This window comes from Vitis vinifera, chromosome 16 (assembly GCF_030704535.1).
Source record: "Vitis vinifera cultivar Pinot Noir 40024 chromosome 16, ASM3070453v1".
Taxonomy (NCBI): Eukaryota; Viridiplantae; Streptophyta; class Magnoliopsida; order Vitales; family Vitaceae; genus Vitis; species Vitis vinifera.
Genome location: NC_081820.1, coordinates 26168252 through 26180741, shown reverse-complemented (window position 1 = coordinate 26180741; position 12490 = coordinate 26168252). Strand labels below are relative to the sequence as shown.

General features: G+C 40.0%; 3 protein-coding genes across 3 annotated transcripts; 1 reads left to right on the top strand and 2 right to left on the bottom strand.

Annotated features, from left to right (window-relative positions):
* Positions 1-4548: 4548 nt before the first annotated feature.
* LOC100245317 (LEAF RUST 10 DISEASE-RESISTANCE LOCUS RECEPTOR-LIKE PROTEIN KINASE-like 1.2) lies at positions 4549-6062 on the bottom strand. The gene is made up of 3 exons (XM_019226000.1): positions 5258-6062; positions 5098-5160; positions 4549-4652 (listed from the first exon to the last, which is right to left on the bottom strand). The coding sequence occupies exons 1-3, from the start codon at positions 6060-6062 to the stop codon at positions 4549-4551; spliced, it is 972 nt and encodes a 323-aa protein (XP_019081545.1).
* A 235-nt stretch (positions 6063-6297) lies between these two features.
* LOC132252681 (putative RING-H2 finger protein ATL21B) lies at positions 6298-7814 on the top strand. Its single transcript, XM_059733641.1, has 2 exons — positions 6298-7301; positions 7458-7814. Exons 1-2 carry the CDS (start codon positions 6605-6607, stop codon positions 7532-7534), a joined length of 774 nt encoding a protein of 257 aa, XP_059589624.1. The 5' UTR covers positions 6298-6604; the 3' UTR covers positions 7535-7814.
* A 671-nt stretch (positions 7815-8485) lies between these two features.
* On the bottom strand, positions 8486-12297 carry LOC104882255 (rust resistance kinase Lr10). The gene is made up of 6 exons (XM_010664692.3): positions 11505-12297; positions 11185-11226; positions 11030-11065; positions 10628-10669; positions 10431-10451; positions 8486-9807 (listed from the first exon to the last, which is right to left on the bottom strand). Exons 1-6 carry the CDS (start codon positions 12295-12297, stop codon positions 8675-8677), a joined length of 2067 nt encoding a protein of 688 aa, XP_010662994.1. The 3' UTR covers positions 8486-8674.
* Between the last annotated feature and the right edge of the window lie 193 nt (positions 12298-12490).

Below are 12490 nucleotides of genomic sequence, written 5' to 3'. Positions count from 1 at the left end.
TGCCACTCTCTGGGCTATTCAGGTGGCTGAAAACACTCATTTAGAGGAAACTCTCACCCCGCAACAGCAGGAGGAGTTGCAAAAAATGTTGCAGGCTTTTGCGGACGTCTTTGAAGAGCCCACAGGATTGCCCCCGGTCCGGGATTATGATCACCAGATTGATTTAAAGGATGAAGCGGGACCAATTAATTGCAGACCTTACAGGTATGCTGCAGTGCAGAAAGATGCTATTGAGAAACTGATTGGTGAAATGTTACATGCAGGAGTAATTAGAAAAAGCAGGAGCCCTTACGCAAGTCCGGTGGTTCTAGTAAAAAAGAAGGATGGATCGTGGAGATTATGTGTTGATTACAGAGCTTTGAACCAAGTTACTGTCAAGGACAAATTTCCAATACCTGTTATTGAAGAACTTCTTGAAGAATTGGGAGGTTCAACAATTTTCTCCAAAATTGACCTACGCTCTGGCTATTGGCAAATCAGAATGCATGAACCTGATGTGCCAAAAACTGCCTTCAAGACACATGAGGGCCACTACGAATTTTTGGTGATGCCTTTTGGCCTCACGAATGCTCCATCCACCTTCCAGAGTCTTATGAACAATATCTTCCAACCCTATCTTCGGAAGTTCATTCTAGTGTTTTTTGATGACATTTTAATATACAGCAGAAGCTTCTCTGACCACATACATCATTTGAGTATTGCCTTGCAGGTCTTACGGGAGAATTTGCTTTATGCCAAGAGCAACAAATGTTTCTTTGGCCACTCTAGTATTGAGTATCTGGGCCATGTGATTTCCAGCGGGGGAGTTTATACTGATCCTCAAAAAGTTGCTGCTGTTAGAGACTGGCCAACTTCCATTACACTTAAGCAACTTCGTGGCTTTCTCGGCCTCACGGGGTACTATAGGCGGTTTGTAAAGGATTATGGAAAAATTGCAAAGCCACTGACAGATCTGCTTAAAAAGGACGCTTTTCACTGGACAGAGGGAAGTAATCAAGCTTTCATGGCTTTGAAACAGGCGATGATAACCGCACCAGTGCTTGCTCTACCAAATTTTTCAAAGGAGTTCATAATAGAAACAGATGCTTCTGGTCAGGGTATTGGAGCAGTCCTAATGCAAGAAGGACATCCCATTGCATACATCAGCAAGGCCTTATCTGACAGGTTTCAAACCTTATCCACTTATGAAAAAGAGATGTTGGCTATTCTTATGGCCATCAAAAAGTGGGAGTCATATCTGGTAGATCGCCATTTTGTAATCAAAACAGACCACCAGAGTTTGAAATATCTTCTTGAACAGCGAGTAACTACACCTACTCAGCAAGCTTGGGTTGCCAAGCTTATGCAATACGATTACGAAATTCGCTATAAGCAAGGAAAAGAGAATGTTGCTGCGGATGCTTTGTCTAGAATCCAACCAGCAGAGTTGTTTGTTCTATCTACAACAATTTTAAACACTCAGTTGTATGACTTGATCAAAGAATCTTGGGGTGTAGATCCTGAATTACAGAAGATCATTAAGGCTAAGGAAGCAGACCCCTCTGCTTATCCTAAATATTCTTGGCGAGGAGAGGAACTTCGGAGAAAGGGGAAATTGGTAGTTGGAGTCAATGAACAACTGCGACGAGAGATCTTAAACAGCTTTCATGATTCGCCAACTGGAGGCCATTCTGGCGTGTATGTGACTACAAAGCAAATATCTGCAGTAGTTTATTGGAAGGGTTTGAGGAAGTTTGTCCGAGAATATGTGAGAAATTGCTCTGTATGTCAGCGCTTCAAACCAGAAAATAAACCTTATTCTGGCTTACTGCAACCATTGCCTGTTCCAGAGGGAGTCTTCACAGACATCACAATGGACTTCATCGAAGGCCTCCCCAAATCTAATGGTAAAACGGCAATTTTTGTTGTTGTGGACAGGCTTACCAAGTATGGTCACTTTATGCTGCTACCACACCCATATACAGCCAAGATGGTTGCCCAAGTGTTCCTTGACAGTGTATATAAACTTCATGGTCTTCCTCACTCCATCACATGTGACAGAGACCCTATTTTCACCAGTGTTTTTTGGCAGGAATTTTTCAAATTACAGGGTGTCTCATTGCAGCTATCTACTGCGTACCACCCTCAAACGGACGGTCAGACAGAAGTGGTGAATAGGTGTATTGAAACCTATCTTCGGTGCATGGCAGGCGATAACCCAGGCCAATGGGCAAACTGGATCTCATTAGCAGAGTTTTGGTATAATACTTCATACCATTCCTCTTTAAAGATGTCACCGTTTGAAGCTTTGTATGGTTATGCCCCTCCGCTACAAATTCCCTATTTTCCAAAGGACTCAAATGTTGAAGCTGTTGATAGAGTGTTAAATGAAAGAGAGAGTTGGCTGCAACTGCTTAAACACCATCTCTCCAAGGCACAGCAGAGGATGAAAATTCAAGCCGATAAGAACAGGTTTGACAGAGAATTCAACATTGGAGATATGGTGTTACTAAAACTCCAGGCTTATAAGCAAGTCAGTATGCATTCAGGAGGTCCCAAACTCCAACCCCGCTATTATGGCCCGTTTAAGGTGATAGACAGAATTGGAACAGTGGCTTATCAGCTCCAGTTGCCTCCTGATGCTCAAATACACAACGTATTCCACGTGTCCCTTCTCAAGCCAGCTCATGCATCAATTCAAGCTTGCTCATCTTTACCTATCTCTAATACCAGCACCACCTTGCTCCCACAAGCTATTCTGGACCGTCGTTTAGTCAAAAGACACAATGTCCCAGCTGTTCAATTACTGATACATTGGGTTGATAAATCACCAGCTGATGCGTCTTGGGAATTTGCAGATGATCTGAAGAGGAGGTTTCCTGCTTTCTTCCTTGAGGACAAGGAAGTTTCTTAGAAGGGAGTATTGATGCGAACAGCTGGTAAACGACACCGTGAGGAGAAACAGAAAAGTGATGCGGTGCGTTTTATGCGAAAGGAATGGATAGGCACGCCAGCTAGCACTTATTTCATTTCTTTCTGTCATTTCCTTATCTTTTCCTTTCTTCATTTCTGTTATTCCTGTGAGAAGCGGCTTAGCGATATTCTCGGGAGTTTGTTAGAGAAGTTGTTGCAATTTGTTATAGAGATAGTATATGAGTGTGAGAGAGATGAAGGGTCAGGGATGTTGTGGGAATTGTGTGAATTGCTCATCTCCTCTCTGCTCTGTTATCTTTCATATTGTCATCAATAAGATTGCCTATTCTCTCTCCATTCGCCTCTCTTCTTCTTCTTATGTCGCATTTCATTTAAGTTTGCATCAATAAGAAATACAGAAACAAAACATAATCATTTAAGAAACAGAGAATCCTGGAACAGGGGAAGAAGAAACGGTAAAATTTAAAACGACGTCGTTTTGGAGAAAATTTGGTGTTACCCAAACGAAATCAAAACAAGGTAATATCAGACTTTAACAAATAAAACGACACCGTTTTTGTGTAGGGATGAGAGTAAAATTCGCAGAAAGAAGACGACGAGAAAGCTTGAAGGTGGAGAAAGCAACTGTTACCTCAAAACGGCGTCGTTTTCTGCTTATCAGCCTCTCGTCTCTGCCAGAAAACGCCGCGTTTGGATTTGTCCGTTCTCTCTTCTCTCTCTGTTGATTACGTTACCCATCACTCTATGAAAAACATAGCTCTCTTGGATTTTTTCTGATGCCTTCCCGAATGAATCCATGGAAATTGTTCGATTTTCTGGAACCGGAAAACGATACTAAGAAGAGATTGGGGTGATTCTCAGGAACACAATTTCATGGATTTTGATGGGATTTTTTCTCGCAGCTTCTCTCAGCTGAGGAGTTGGGGCACAATTTTCAGAAAAAAGAGAGGGATTGGCATCCCAAAACGACGTCGTTTCTCAGAAAAAAATGACGTCTTGTTACAGGAAGGAGGATGAACGTCGTCGTTTTAAGGGTGGGTGGTTTGTCACCTTAAACGGGGAATACTAGAAGATGAAGGAAGAAACGGAGGAACTCTTGAAACTGCAGCATCAAATCGACGCCGTGTTATCCAACGGAGATACCTAGATGACTTGATCTGGAGCCTGGTTTTTCCAGACAGTGGTGAGGGGGCCACATGAATTGAACCTTTTACGATTCAGAAATCTGATTTCTTTCCTTTTTATTACATTTTCCAATCAGCCAAACATACCCACTATGATCTCCATCCGATCCCATGAAAAATTTTCCCTTTATCTCTCCATTTCTTGGGAAGAATGGAAGACTATAAACAGAATATGTATATTCACTTCTGATGAATTGTCTCAGTAACAGAAAAGAAAGTAATTGACAAACATCATTCTCAAAAAAGGAAATAAAAGAAGAATTACAATCCTATGAATATGTCTAAATTACATCAATTTCCTTTCATATCAAACTAGGAAAAATATCTATGATTGGAATCTGTTAATTTTCGAACACAGACCGCCTTCCAGCATCTCCAGTGCTTTGCTCACCGAAGAATGGCTCTCGGGCTTCTTCTGTACACACATTTTCCTTTAAATTTCTTTTCACCTTCATGGGATTTCTTTAGTAGTATCATGCTTTGATATGTGCCTTTGTCGAAGCTTGTAGATTCCATAGGAAAGCACCACCCCAAGTAAAGCTCTTCCTAAAATTCCTGCAGCTGAACGTGAATCAAATGTTAGAAAAATGACAGATTTTTGAAAACCGGATAGTGAAAGTTATGATGATATGTATTTGGTTGGAAAAGTTGTGTTTTTCCAGGGGAGAAAATCAGTTTCTGTTTGGTTTCCTAGAATTGGGGCACTCAGAACTGGAGGCCTCAGTTCCAATTTCGCAGCATGTTCTTTTCATACAAGTGGATTGAGGAGCGAACTCAGGTTCAATGCAATCCCAAACCCACACAAATTTCAAAACAAAAGTAGATTTTTCGGGGGTTTTTTTTTTTTCGAATTGGTTGATCATTTCACATCTAATTTTACATACCCAGGTGCTGAGAATTAAAATCCTAGGACCCCAGAGTATAATCCTTGAAAAGCAAGAATGTTACATGATTATCCCGTTTTTACAAGGAAAAAAGAGATGGAACTTGGGAGTCTTACCAATGATCGGAGTGTAAATTGAAGCAAAGATGATCTGGAGGATGATGATCAAACCCTTAAGCCCTGCATGATTAAAACCAAGAAACCAGTATTACTTGAATAAATTTTGATGATGGATTTCACACTCAAAAACACAAAGTTACAGTAAATTATCACTTACAGATTGGTTTGTAGCAGTCATCACTCAAATCCTTGCATGAATTCGGGTCATCGCATTTCACTGAGTTGACAGTGTAATCCATGTAGCAGCTTTGCCCTTTCACCCTACATTCTCTGATGCACTGGATTTGCAGAAACGAAAGCTCAATCCCCAGAAGAAGCTGATCTTGGAGGCTCGACATTGACCGGTTTCCGGGCTCTGAAGCTGCCCCCAGCTTGGAAAATATTGACTTTCCTATAGTGCATGAGCCCGGGAGATCGCCCACCTGCAGGGATTCTCCATCTCCACTTAGCGCATAATGATAAGGCTGTGAGGAGGAAGAGGTTGTGCCATTAGTACTATTGCAAGAAGTGATGGGAATGAATTTGTCGTCGCTGATCGGCCTCGAGCAGCTCATCAAGACTGTCGTTCTGAATCCCCAATCGTAAGGCCAGGCGTACGGATGATCATAGCTGAAGTTCTCAGGAGTCAAGTGATAGAGAGGAGTGGACAAACAGTTTCCCTTCTTCAGCCCAGGATCCACCACCCGGATACTATAGTTTTGGTAGTTAATCTCCTCGACATAGTATTTCCCACGATACAGATTGAGAATGGTACGATTGTTTTCACAAGCCAATTCATACCGACTATCCCCACAGCCAGATGGGTCGCCTTTTAACCGGAAAGGGTCGCTGATGTTCAGCATATCCCCGCAAGAAGAAGGCCTGCAGGGCTGGTTTTGGCCGGCAACGCAGACGGAAAAGAAGCAGAGATGGAGGAGGGTTATGAGGCCTACTCCCACAAGTTTTTCTTTATTCAACATCATGATTTCACAGGAGAGAGAGGAGCTGTAAGTGCTTTGATTTGATACTTTCAGAGAACAAAAGGATCTATATATGCTTGCTGGAGAAAAGGTTGTGGGTTGTTTTATGGCTTTATGCCTTATCTCATAGGCAATTTGTGGTCCCTAGGGCAAGTTGCAGTCAACCAGCTTTGAAATTTATAACTTTTTTCACGTCAACATCCGCAATAGTTGAAAGAGTCAAGGGCAGGAAAGAGACAGAAAATAAATTCTTTACGCGGTGGCATGAGTGCGTTTTAATCAGATTCAGACCACTTAGAAAAGCAACTTTTGTTGACCGGCACCCAGTGTCAAGGATGCTGAATTTCACCAAGGATTTGAACCGTCAAAACACGTCTAAAAATCAAGGTCAATGCTTGATATAAGAATCCGTCATCTCATGATTTGGAGATGTGACTGGAAACATCCATCTTTGAACCAATCCACAAGAGGAGAAATCTGAAATAGCATTAAAATCTGAGTGCAGAAGGGTTGAGGAGTAGTATTACTACAGATTAATTCTAGAGATGATCAGTGGAGTTTCCTTGAGAATGATGTTCTTCTTGTTCTTGTTTGTAACAATTTCCTTGGATGTTGCAGTGAGCCAGGACGACTGCTTAGTCTCAAGCAGCTGCAGCCACCAAGGTTCACTAATCCGGTTCCCGTTCAGGCTGAAAGGGCAGCCAGACCGCTGTGGGTATCCGGGGTTTGAGCTCTCATGTACAGAGAGGAACGAAACCATACTAGAGCTTCCACATTCAGCGAAGGTCCTGGTAAAGAATATCAGCTATGAGTCTCATGAAATGATGGTCCAAGACCCAGAAAAATGCCTTCCAAGACAGCTTCAGAACCTAAGTTTATCAGCCTCCCCCTTCAACTTCAAGCTCAGCAATCAGTGGGAAGCCCTATATGACTTCACCTTCTTCAACTGTTCATCAAAGAAAAGAGAAATGTCTTATGTCGATCCCATCCCTTGCCTTTCTCTCCCTGATTATCCAGTTTATGCTGTTATGTCCACTGCAAGTATTAGAGATGTGGACCTATCATCTTGCCAGAAGATGTACAACATCTCAGCAGTCCCATATCCGGTATCTGAGCTGAGCAAGGGTTTTTCTTTGAATTGGTCAAGCGAGATATGCAGAAACTGTGAAGAAAGCATGAAGTGCAGACTGAAGAGCAACAGCAAGGAGCCTGAAACTGAATGCATAGGAGAGCCAGCAACAGGTACTATTTCATTCCATATCCTGGTAGAAATAGTGTTAGAAAGAGGATGGGTGCAACTCGGCAGGTTGACTCGGGTTTGAGGTCAACTCAATCTTGTTATTTATTAATTTACTAAGTTTAAAAAAGGCTAAAATTGTGTTATTTATTCTTTTTCAGGTGCAGGAAAGAAAGTAGTGACTGCAGGTCCAATTATAGGTTTCTTTCTTCTTCTGGTGGCAGTCAGTGTGCTCTGAGCTGCAAATCTGGATTAAGGAAACTAAAAATTTATGGGGCTTTGGTGAATTCAGCGACAATGGATGGTGGATTAGGCAATTTGATAACATCTTTTAATTCAACAAGATTTGGGAGTCGTTTCAAAATTTGAATGAAAAATGTTGGAATTAATTGTTTTATTATTGCGAATGTGTAAATTAGGAAGCACCCAGTTGTAATTGTTGATTAATGTAATTTTTGTGAAGGTTTTACTTCATAATTTGCAGAAAGTTGAAAGGAAAAGAAAATGTGGGACCTCAATAATGGAGTCTTAAGATTTGATACTTTAAATTTTATTTTATTATTTATTTATTTACTTTTTCTGAGCAACCAAACGTGCTCTGTATGATCCTAATCCAATCCCATGAAAAATTTCCCCTCTGCTTTGGGCTAGAAACACCATCTTTGTATCAATTTCTCAGACCCCAAACATTCCCCAACTCATATAACCAAACGGATTCCCCCAACAACTTCTATCTACATGATTCTACCAACCTAATGGAAACAAAGACAAGTATGCCTGTTTGAATCCGTTCTAGAAAACGGTTTCCTTTTCTTTAAACAAAAAATAATTTTGTAATTCAAAAAACATGTTTTGAAAACAGTTTTTTGAGAATTACTTTGAAAATAGATTTTTTTTATAATAAATTTTAAAATATAAATAATATTTTAAAGACTTTTGTATTATACATAAATGCATTACTATGATTGAGAATTAGTTGAAAAACTATTCTTTCGTATTTGAGTTTTTAAACAGAATTTTGTTCAAAAAAAAATTAAGGACTAAAACTGATTTTTAAGAATAGTTTTCCAAAATGTTCCCAAACAAACCCGAATGCCGATATCTTTTCTAGTATCTCAAAAGAACTCAAACTAGTAAAAATGTTGTTGCTGGTTCCTACATATGCATAACAGAGCACAATGCTAAGACCTCAGCAAAGAATAACAAATTCCATTTTTCAGAGCCATCTAAGCTAGTACCTCATGTATGGTTACAAAATGATTAGTGGTTAGCAGTTGAGTACATATTAGAATCTAGCAGAAAGAGCAGAAAAATGCTTACATCCATGTCAAGAAAATTTACAGGACTACAGCACAGAGTGCAAGTAGAGACAGTGTTTCTACCTTCCTTCTAAGCTAATTGTCATTGTGCCATTGCATGAAGAAACTGGTGCCCCAATTGGATTGTTCATACCATCCTCCATTGACAAATCCTTGGAATGTAGTGTAGGCTTGGAAGGCATCTGCAAGAGTTCTACCTCACTTTCCAGCATCTCCAGTGCTTTGCTCATTGAAGGACGGTTAGTGGGCTTCATTTGAACACACCATAATGCAACTATGATGATTTTCCTTATATACTTCTTTTCTTCCTCAGTGGCTTCTCCCATTTCCATGTCTTCTCCTCGATCAATCCGGTCATAAATCCATGATGGAAAGAATATTTCGCTTTTCTCAGCACGGGCATTCATGTACTTCCTTTTCCCCATCATTTCCATCAACAACATTCCAAAACTATAAACATCGGCCTTATATGAGACATCTCCAATGTTTTTGTAGAACAGTTCCGGAGCAATGTATCCAAGCGTTCCTCGTGCTGCAGTGAGAGTGACAGCATTTTGATCCGATGAATACAGTTTTGCAAGGCCAAAATCTGAAACTTTTGGGGTGAAGTTTTCATCGAGAAGAATGTTGTGTGGCTTGATATCAAAATGCAGAATTTGCATTTCACAGCCACGATGTAAATATTCAATCCCATGAGCCACTCCAAGTGCAATGTTATACAACCTCTCCCAGCTCAAAGGAATGGAATTTTCTCGTTCGAGAAAAACATACTTATCAAGGGATCCATTTGCCATGAAGTCATATACAAGAGCATATTTTGATTTTTCCGTGCAAAACCCTACGAGTCGCACCACATTCACATGATGAATCCTTCCAATTGTAGCAACTTCATTGATGAAGTCCTGCCCATTAGATTTTGACACAACCAACATTTTTACTGCTACAATCTGGCCACTTCGAAGCTTTCCTTTATAGACCGAGCCAAAGCCTCCTTGACCTAATTTATCTTGAAAATTATTAGTCATCTTCTTTATTTCTGAATATGAGTACCTGATTGGCTGGAGATTGTTATGACTTTGTAGGAATTCCTCAAGAGTATCATCCATTGATAAGTGTCTCCTTTGAAACTTGTAAATCAGAAAGGCACATAGGCATAGCATCCCAATCACAGCTCTTCCAGCCACAATTATAACTGAACACGAATAATTAGTTAAAAGAATGAAATAGTTTAGAAAGAGGACAGAGCAGTATAGGCAAAATTTACGATCATATGCAATAGCCTTTCAAAATTATTGAAGACAGTCTACTGGGAAATCCTCTCCATCTCCATACTAAGTAAACCAGTAGGTGGTTATCTTGAGTATTTTGACAAAACTTACTGGTTTTTTCTGAAGGGAAGATGCTGAGAGGCTTTTACACCAGATACCAACTGTTCTTTTAGGGGGCAACTTGATGGAGGTAAGGGCTGAGAGTCAGAGAAAATTTGGGTTTTGTTTGGTTGTACGGAATTGGGGCCTTTGAATTGGAGACCCCAATCCCACTTCCGTTGTTTTTTCCTTCAGATCACAAAGAATTTTGAGACTAAATTTGAATTCAATACCGTCCCAATTCCATGGAAGAAGTAAAATTTTGGATTCCACTACACATCCAATTTTGCGCACTCACTGCAGAGGAGTCTTTTTTTTCAAGAAAAAAAAATTACAAACTTGACAGCCCAGTGTACAATCTTGAATGTGAGAATCCCATGAATACTGAATTAAGACCTTATTACATTAACCTTAGAAAGAATTAATATGTGGGAAATCGAAGCCTTACGGATCACTCGGATAATCCAGCCTGTCAATAAGAGAGGAACATAAATCAGATTAAAGAAATGGGTAAAAATAAGCACAATAGTAAAATTAGTACTGTTTATTGAGACGGTAAAATAGTAGTAGAAGGAAGGATAATGACAGTGGAAAATCCAAGTTATAAGAAAGGAAAGATGATAAAATGAATCCCCAAAGCCTTACCAAGTAAACTGAACGGCAAATCGTTGAGCAAATCTCTAACACCTACACGATGAAAGCAAGTAATGTTAGTTATAAAAGTTGAAGTGCCTTCTCATGAAAGGGAGAAAACTTGAACAGTCTACATTTGGTTATCCTAATTACTTAACCAAACTTCATGGAATTAGGGCTGTAGAATTCAAGGCCTTAGTTCCAATTCCACTGTTTGGTTTCTCCATATACCAAGAGATTTGAGCAATTCACTTCCAGTTTTGTTCAACCCATTGCAAAGCAATCCTTTCTTTTTCAAGAGTATAATCCGTGAAAAAGCAAGCACTCTAAAGATTCCAACTGGAAAAAGCTCTAAATAGAACTTTACCACTGTATCTTCTACAAGGAATTAGTGGTTGGAGTTAGAAGCCTTACTGAAGATTTGAGAGGGCTCAACCGAAAATATGGCATCTGTTAATAAGACAGGAACATCCAAAAATCAATTATTATTGCAGAAGTAAATAAAATAAAAATCCAATTGTAGGAAATGGGAAAATGAAAGATAATAGGAGGAATTCCTAAAGCCTTACCGATTAAAGGAAACAGGAAGTCAAAGAGGAATTTCCTTAGCCCTGCATGTTTAAAATAAGCAAGTAAAGTTAGAATATAAAGAGATTCATGCATGAAAGAAGAAAGATTAAAGAGCCTGAACCTGGTTGTCCTAATTATTTATCTGAACTACATATTCAAATTTCCATGGCAGTGCAATCCCTAAAATTACATACGATTAGGATTCTTTCAATTTGATATCATGGGTTGAGGTGAAATGGATTTCATCATGCCTAACTTCTAAGCTCTATTCGGAGTACCCAAAACAAATTGACTATATCATCTTGTAATTGTTACTTACAAGTTGGCTTTAAGCAACTGCTCCAGTCCCCGCATCCCCTGTTGGAGACACATGTAATTGTATTTTCAATAAAATTCATATAGCAGGATTGCCCTTCCATATGGCATTCGCTGCTGCAGCGATAAGGCAGAAATGAAATCTCAAGTCCCACAAGAAGCTCTTCTTGCAATTCTGACATTGATTGATTCCTGGGCTTTGAAGAAACTTCCTTCAATGGTCGAGTAGAAATAGTCATGCCTATTGTGCATGAATACTTGATGTCTCCCACCTCAGAAACTCCTGCTAGCGCATAAACATATGCCTGTGATGAAAATGAAGTGCTGCTGGAGTTGCAGGGATTAATTCGAATGTAGCTATGATCACTGATTGAACTTGTACAATTCATTAAAACCGTTCTACTCAATTTCCAATCATAAGGCAAATCATATGGATCTCCATAACTGAAGTTTCCTCTTGTCAAATAATACAGAGGGCTGGAGAAACAGTCTCCCTTGTCAAGCCCAGGATCCACTATCCGAATGCTGTAGTTCTTGTAGTTGATCTCTGCAACATAGTATTTCCCACTATACAGGTTCAACATGGTACGATTATTTTCACAAACCAATTCATAGTTAGGATCGCCACAGCCGGATGGGTCTCCCTTTAACCGAAAAGGGTTGCTGATATTTCGAATATCTCCACAAGATGAAGGCCTGCAAGTCTGGTTTTCATCGGCAGCACAGATTGAGATGAAGCAGACATGGAGGAGTGCTATCAGCCCAACTGCCACAAGTTTTTCTTCCCTCAACATCATAGACTTTGAAGCCTGCGAGATCTGCAACTGCTTTGATAACTGGGTTTCAGAGGAGGATATACAAACCCATATCAAAACCAATAAAAGAATGGTGATTATGATCAGTGGTTGGTCCACAGGGACCCATAAACGCCTTGAACCAGCTCCTAATTTTGACTTTCTTGACACTTTTGGGAGGGATCCTCACCCATAA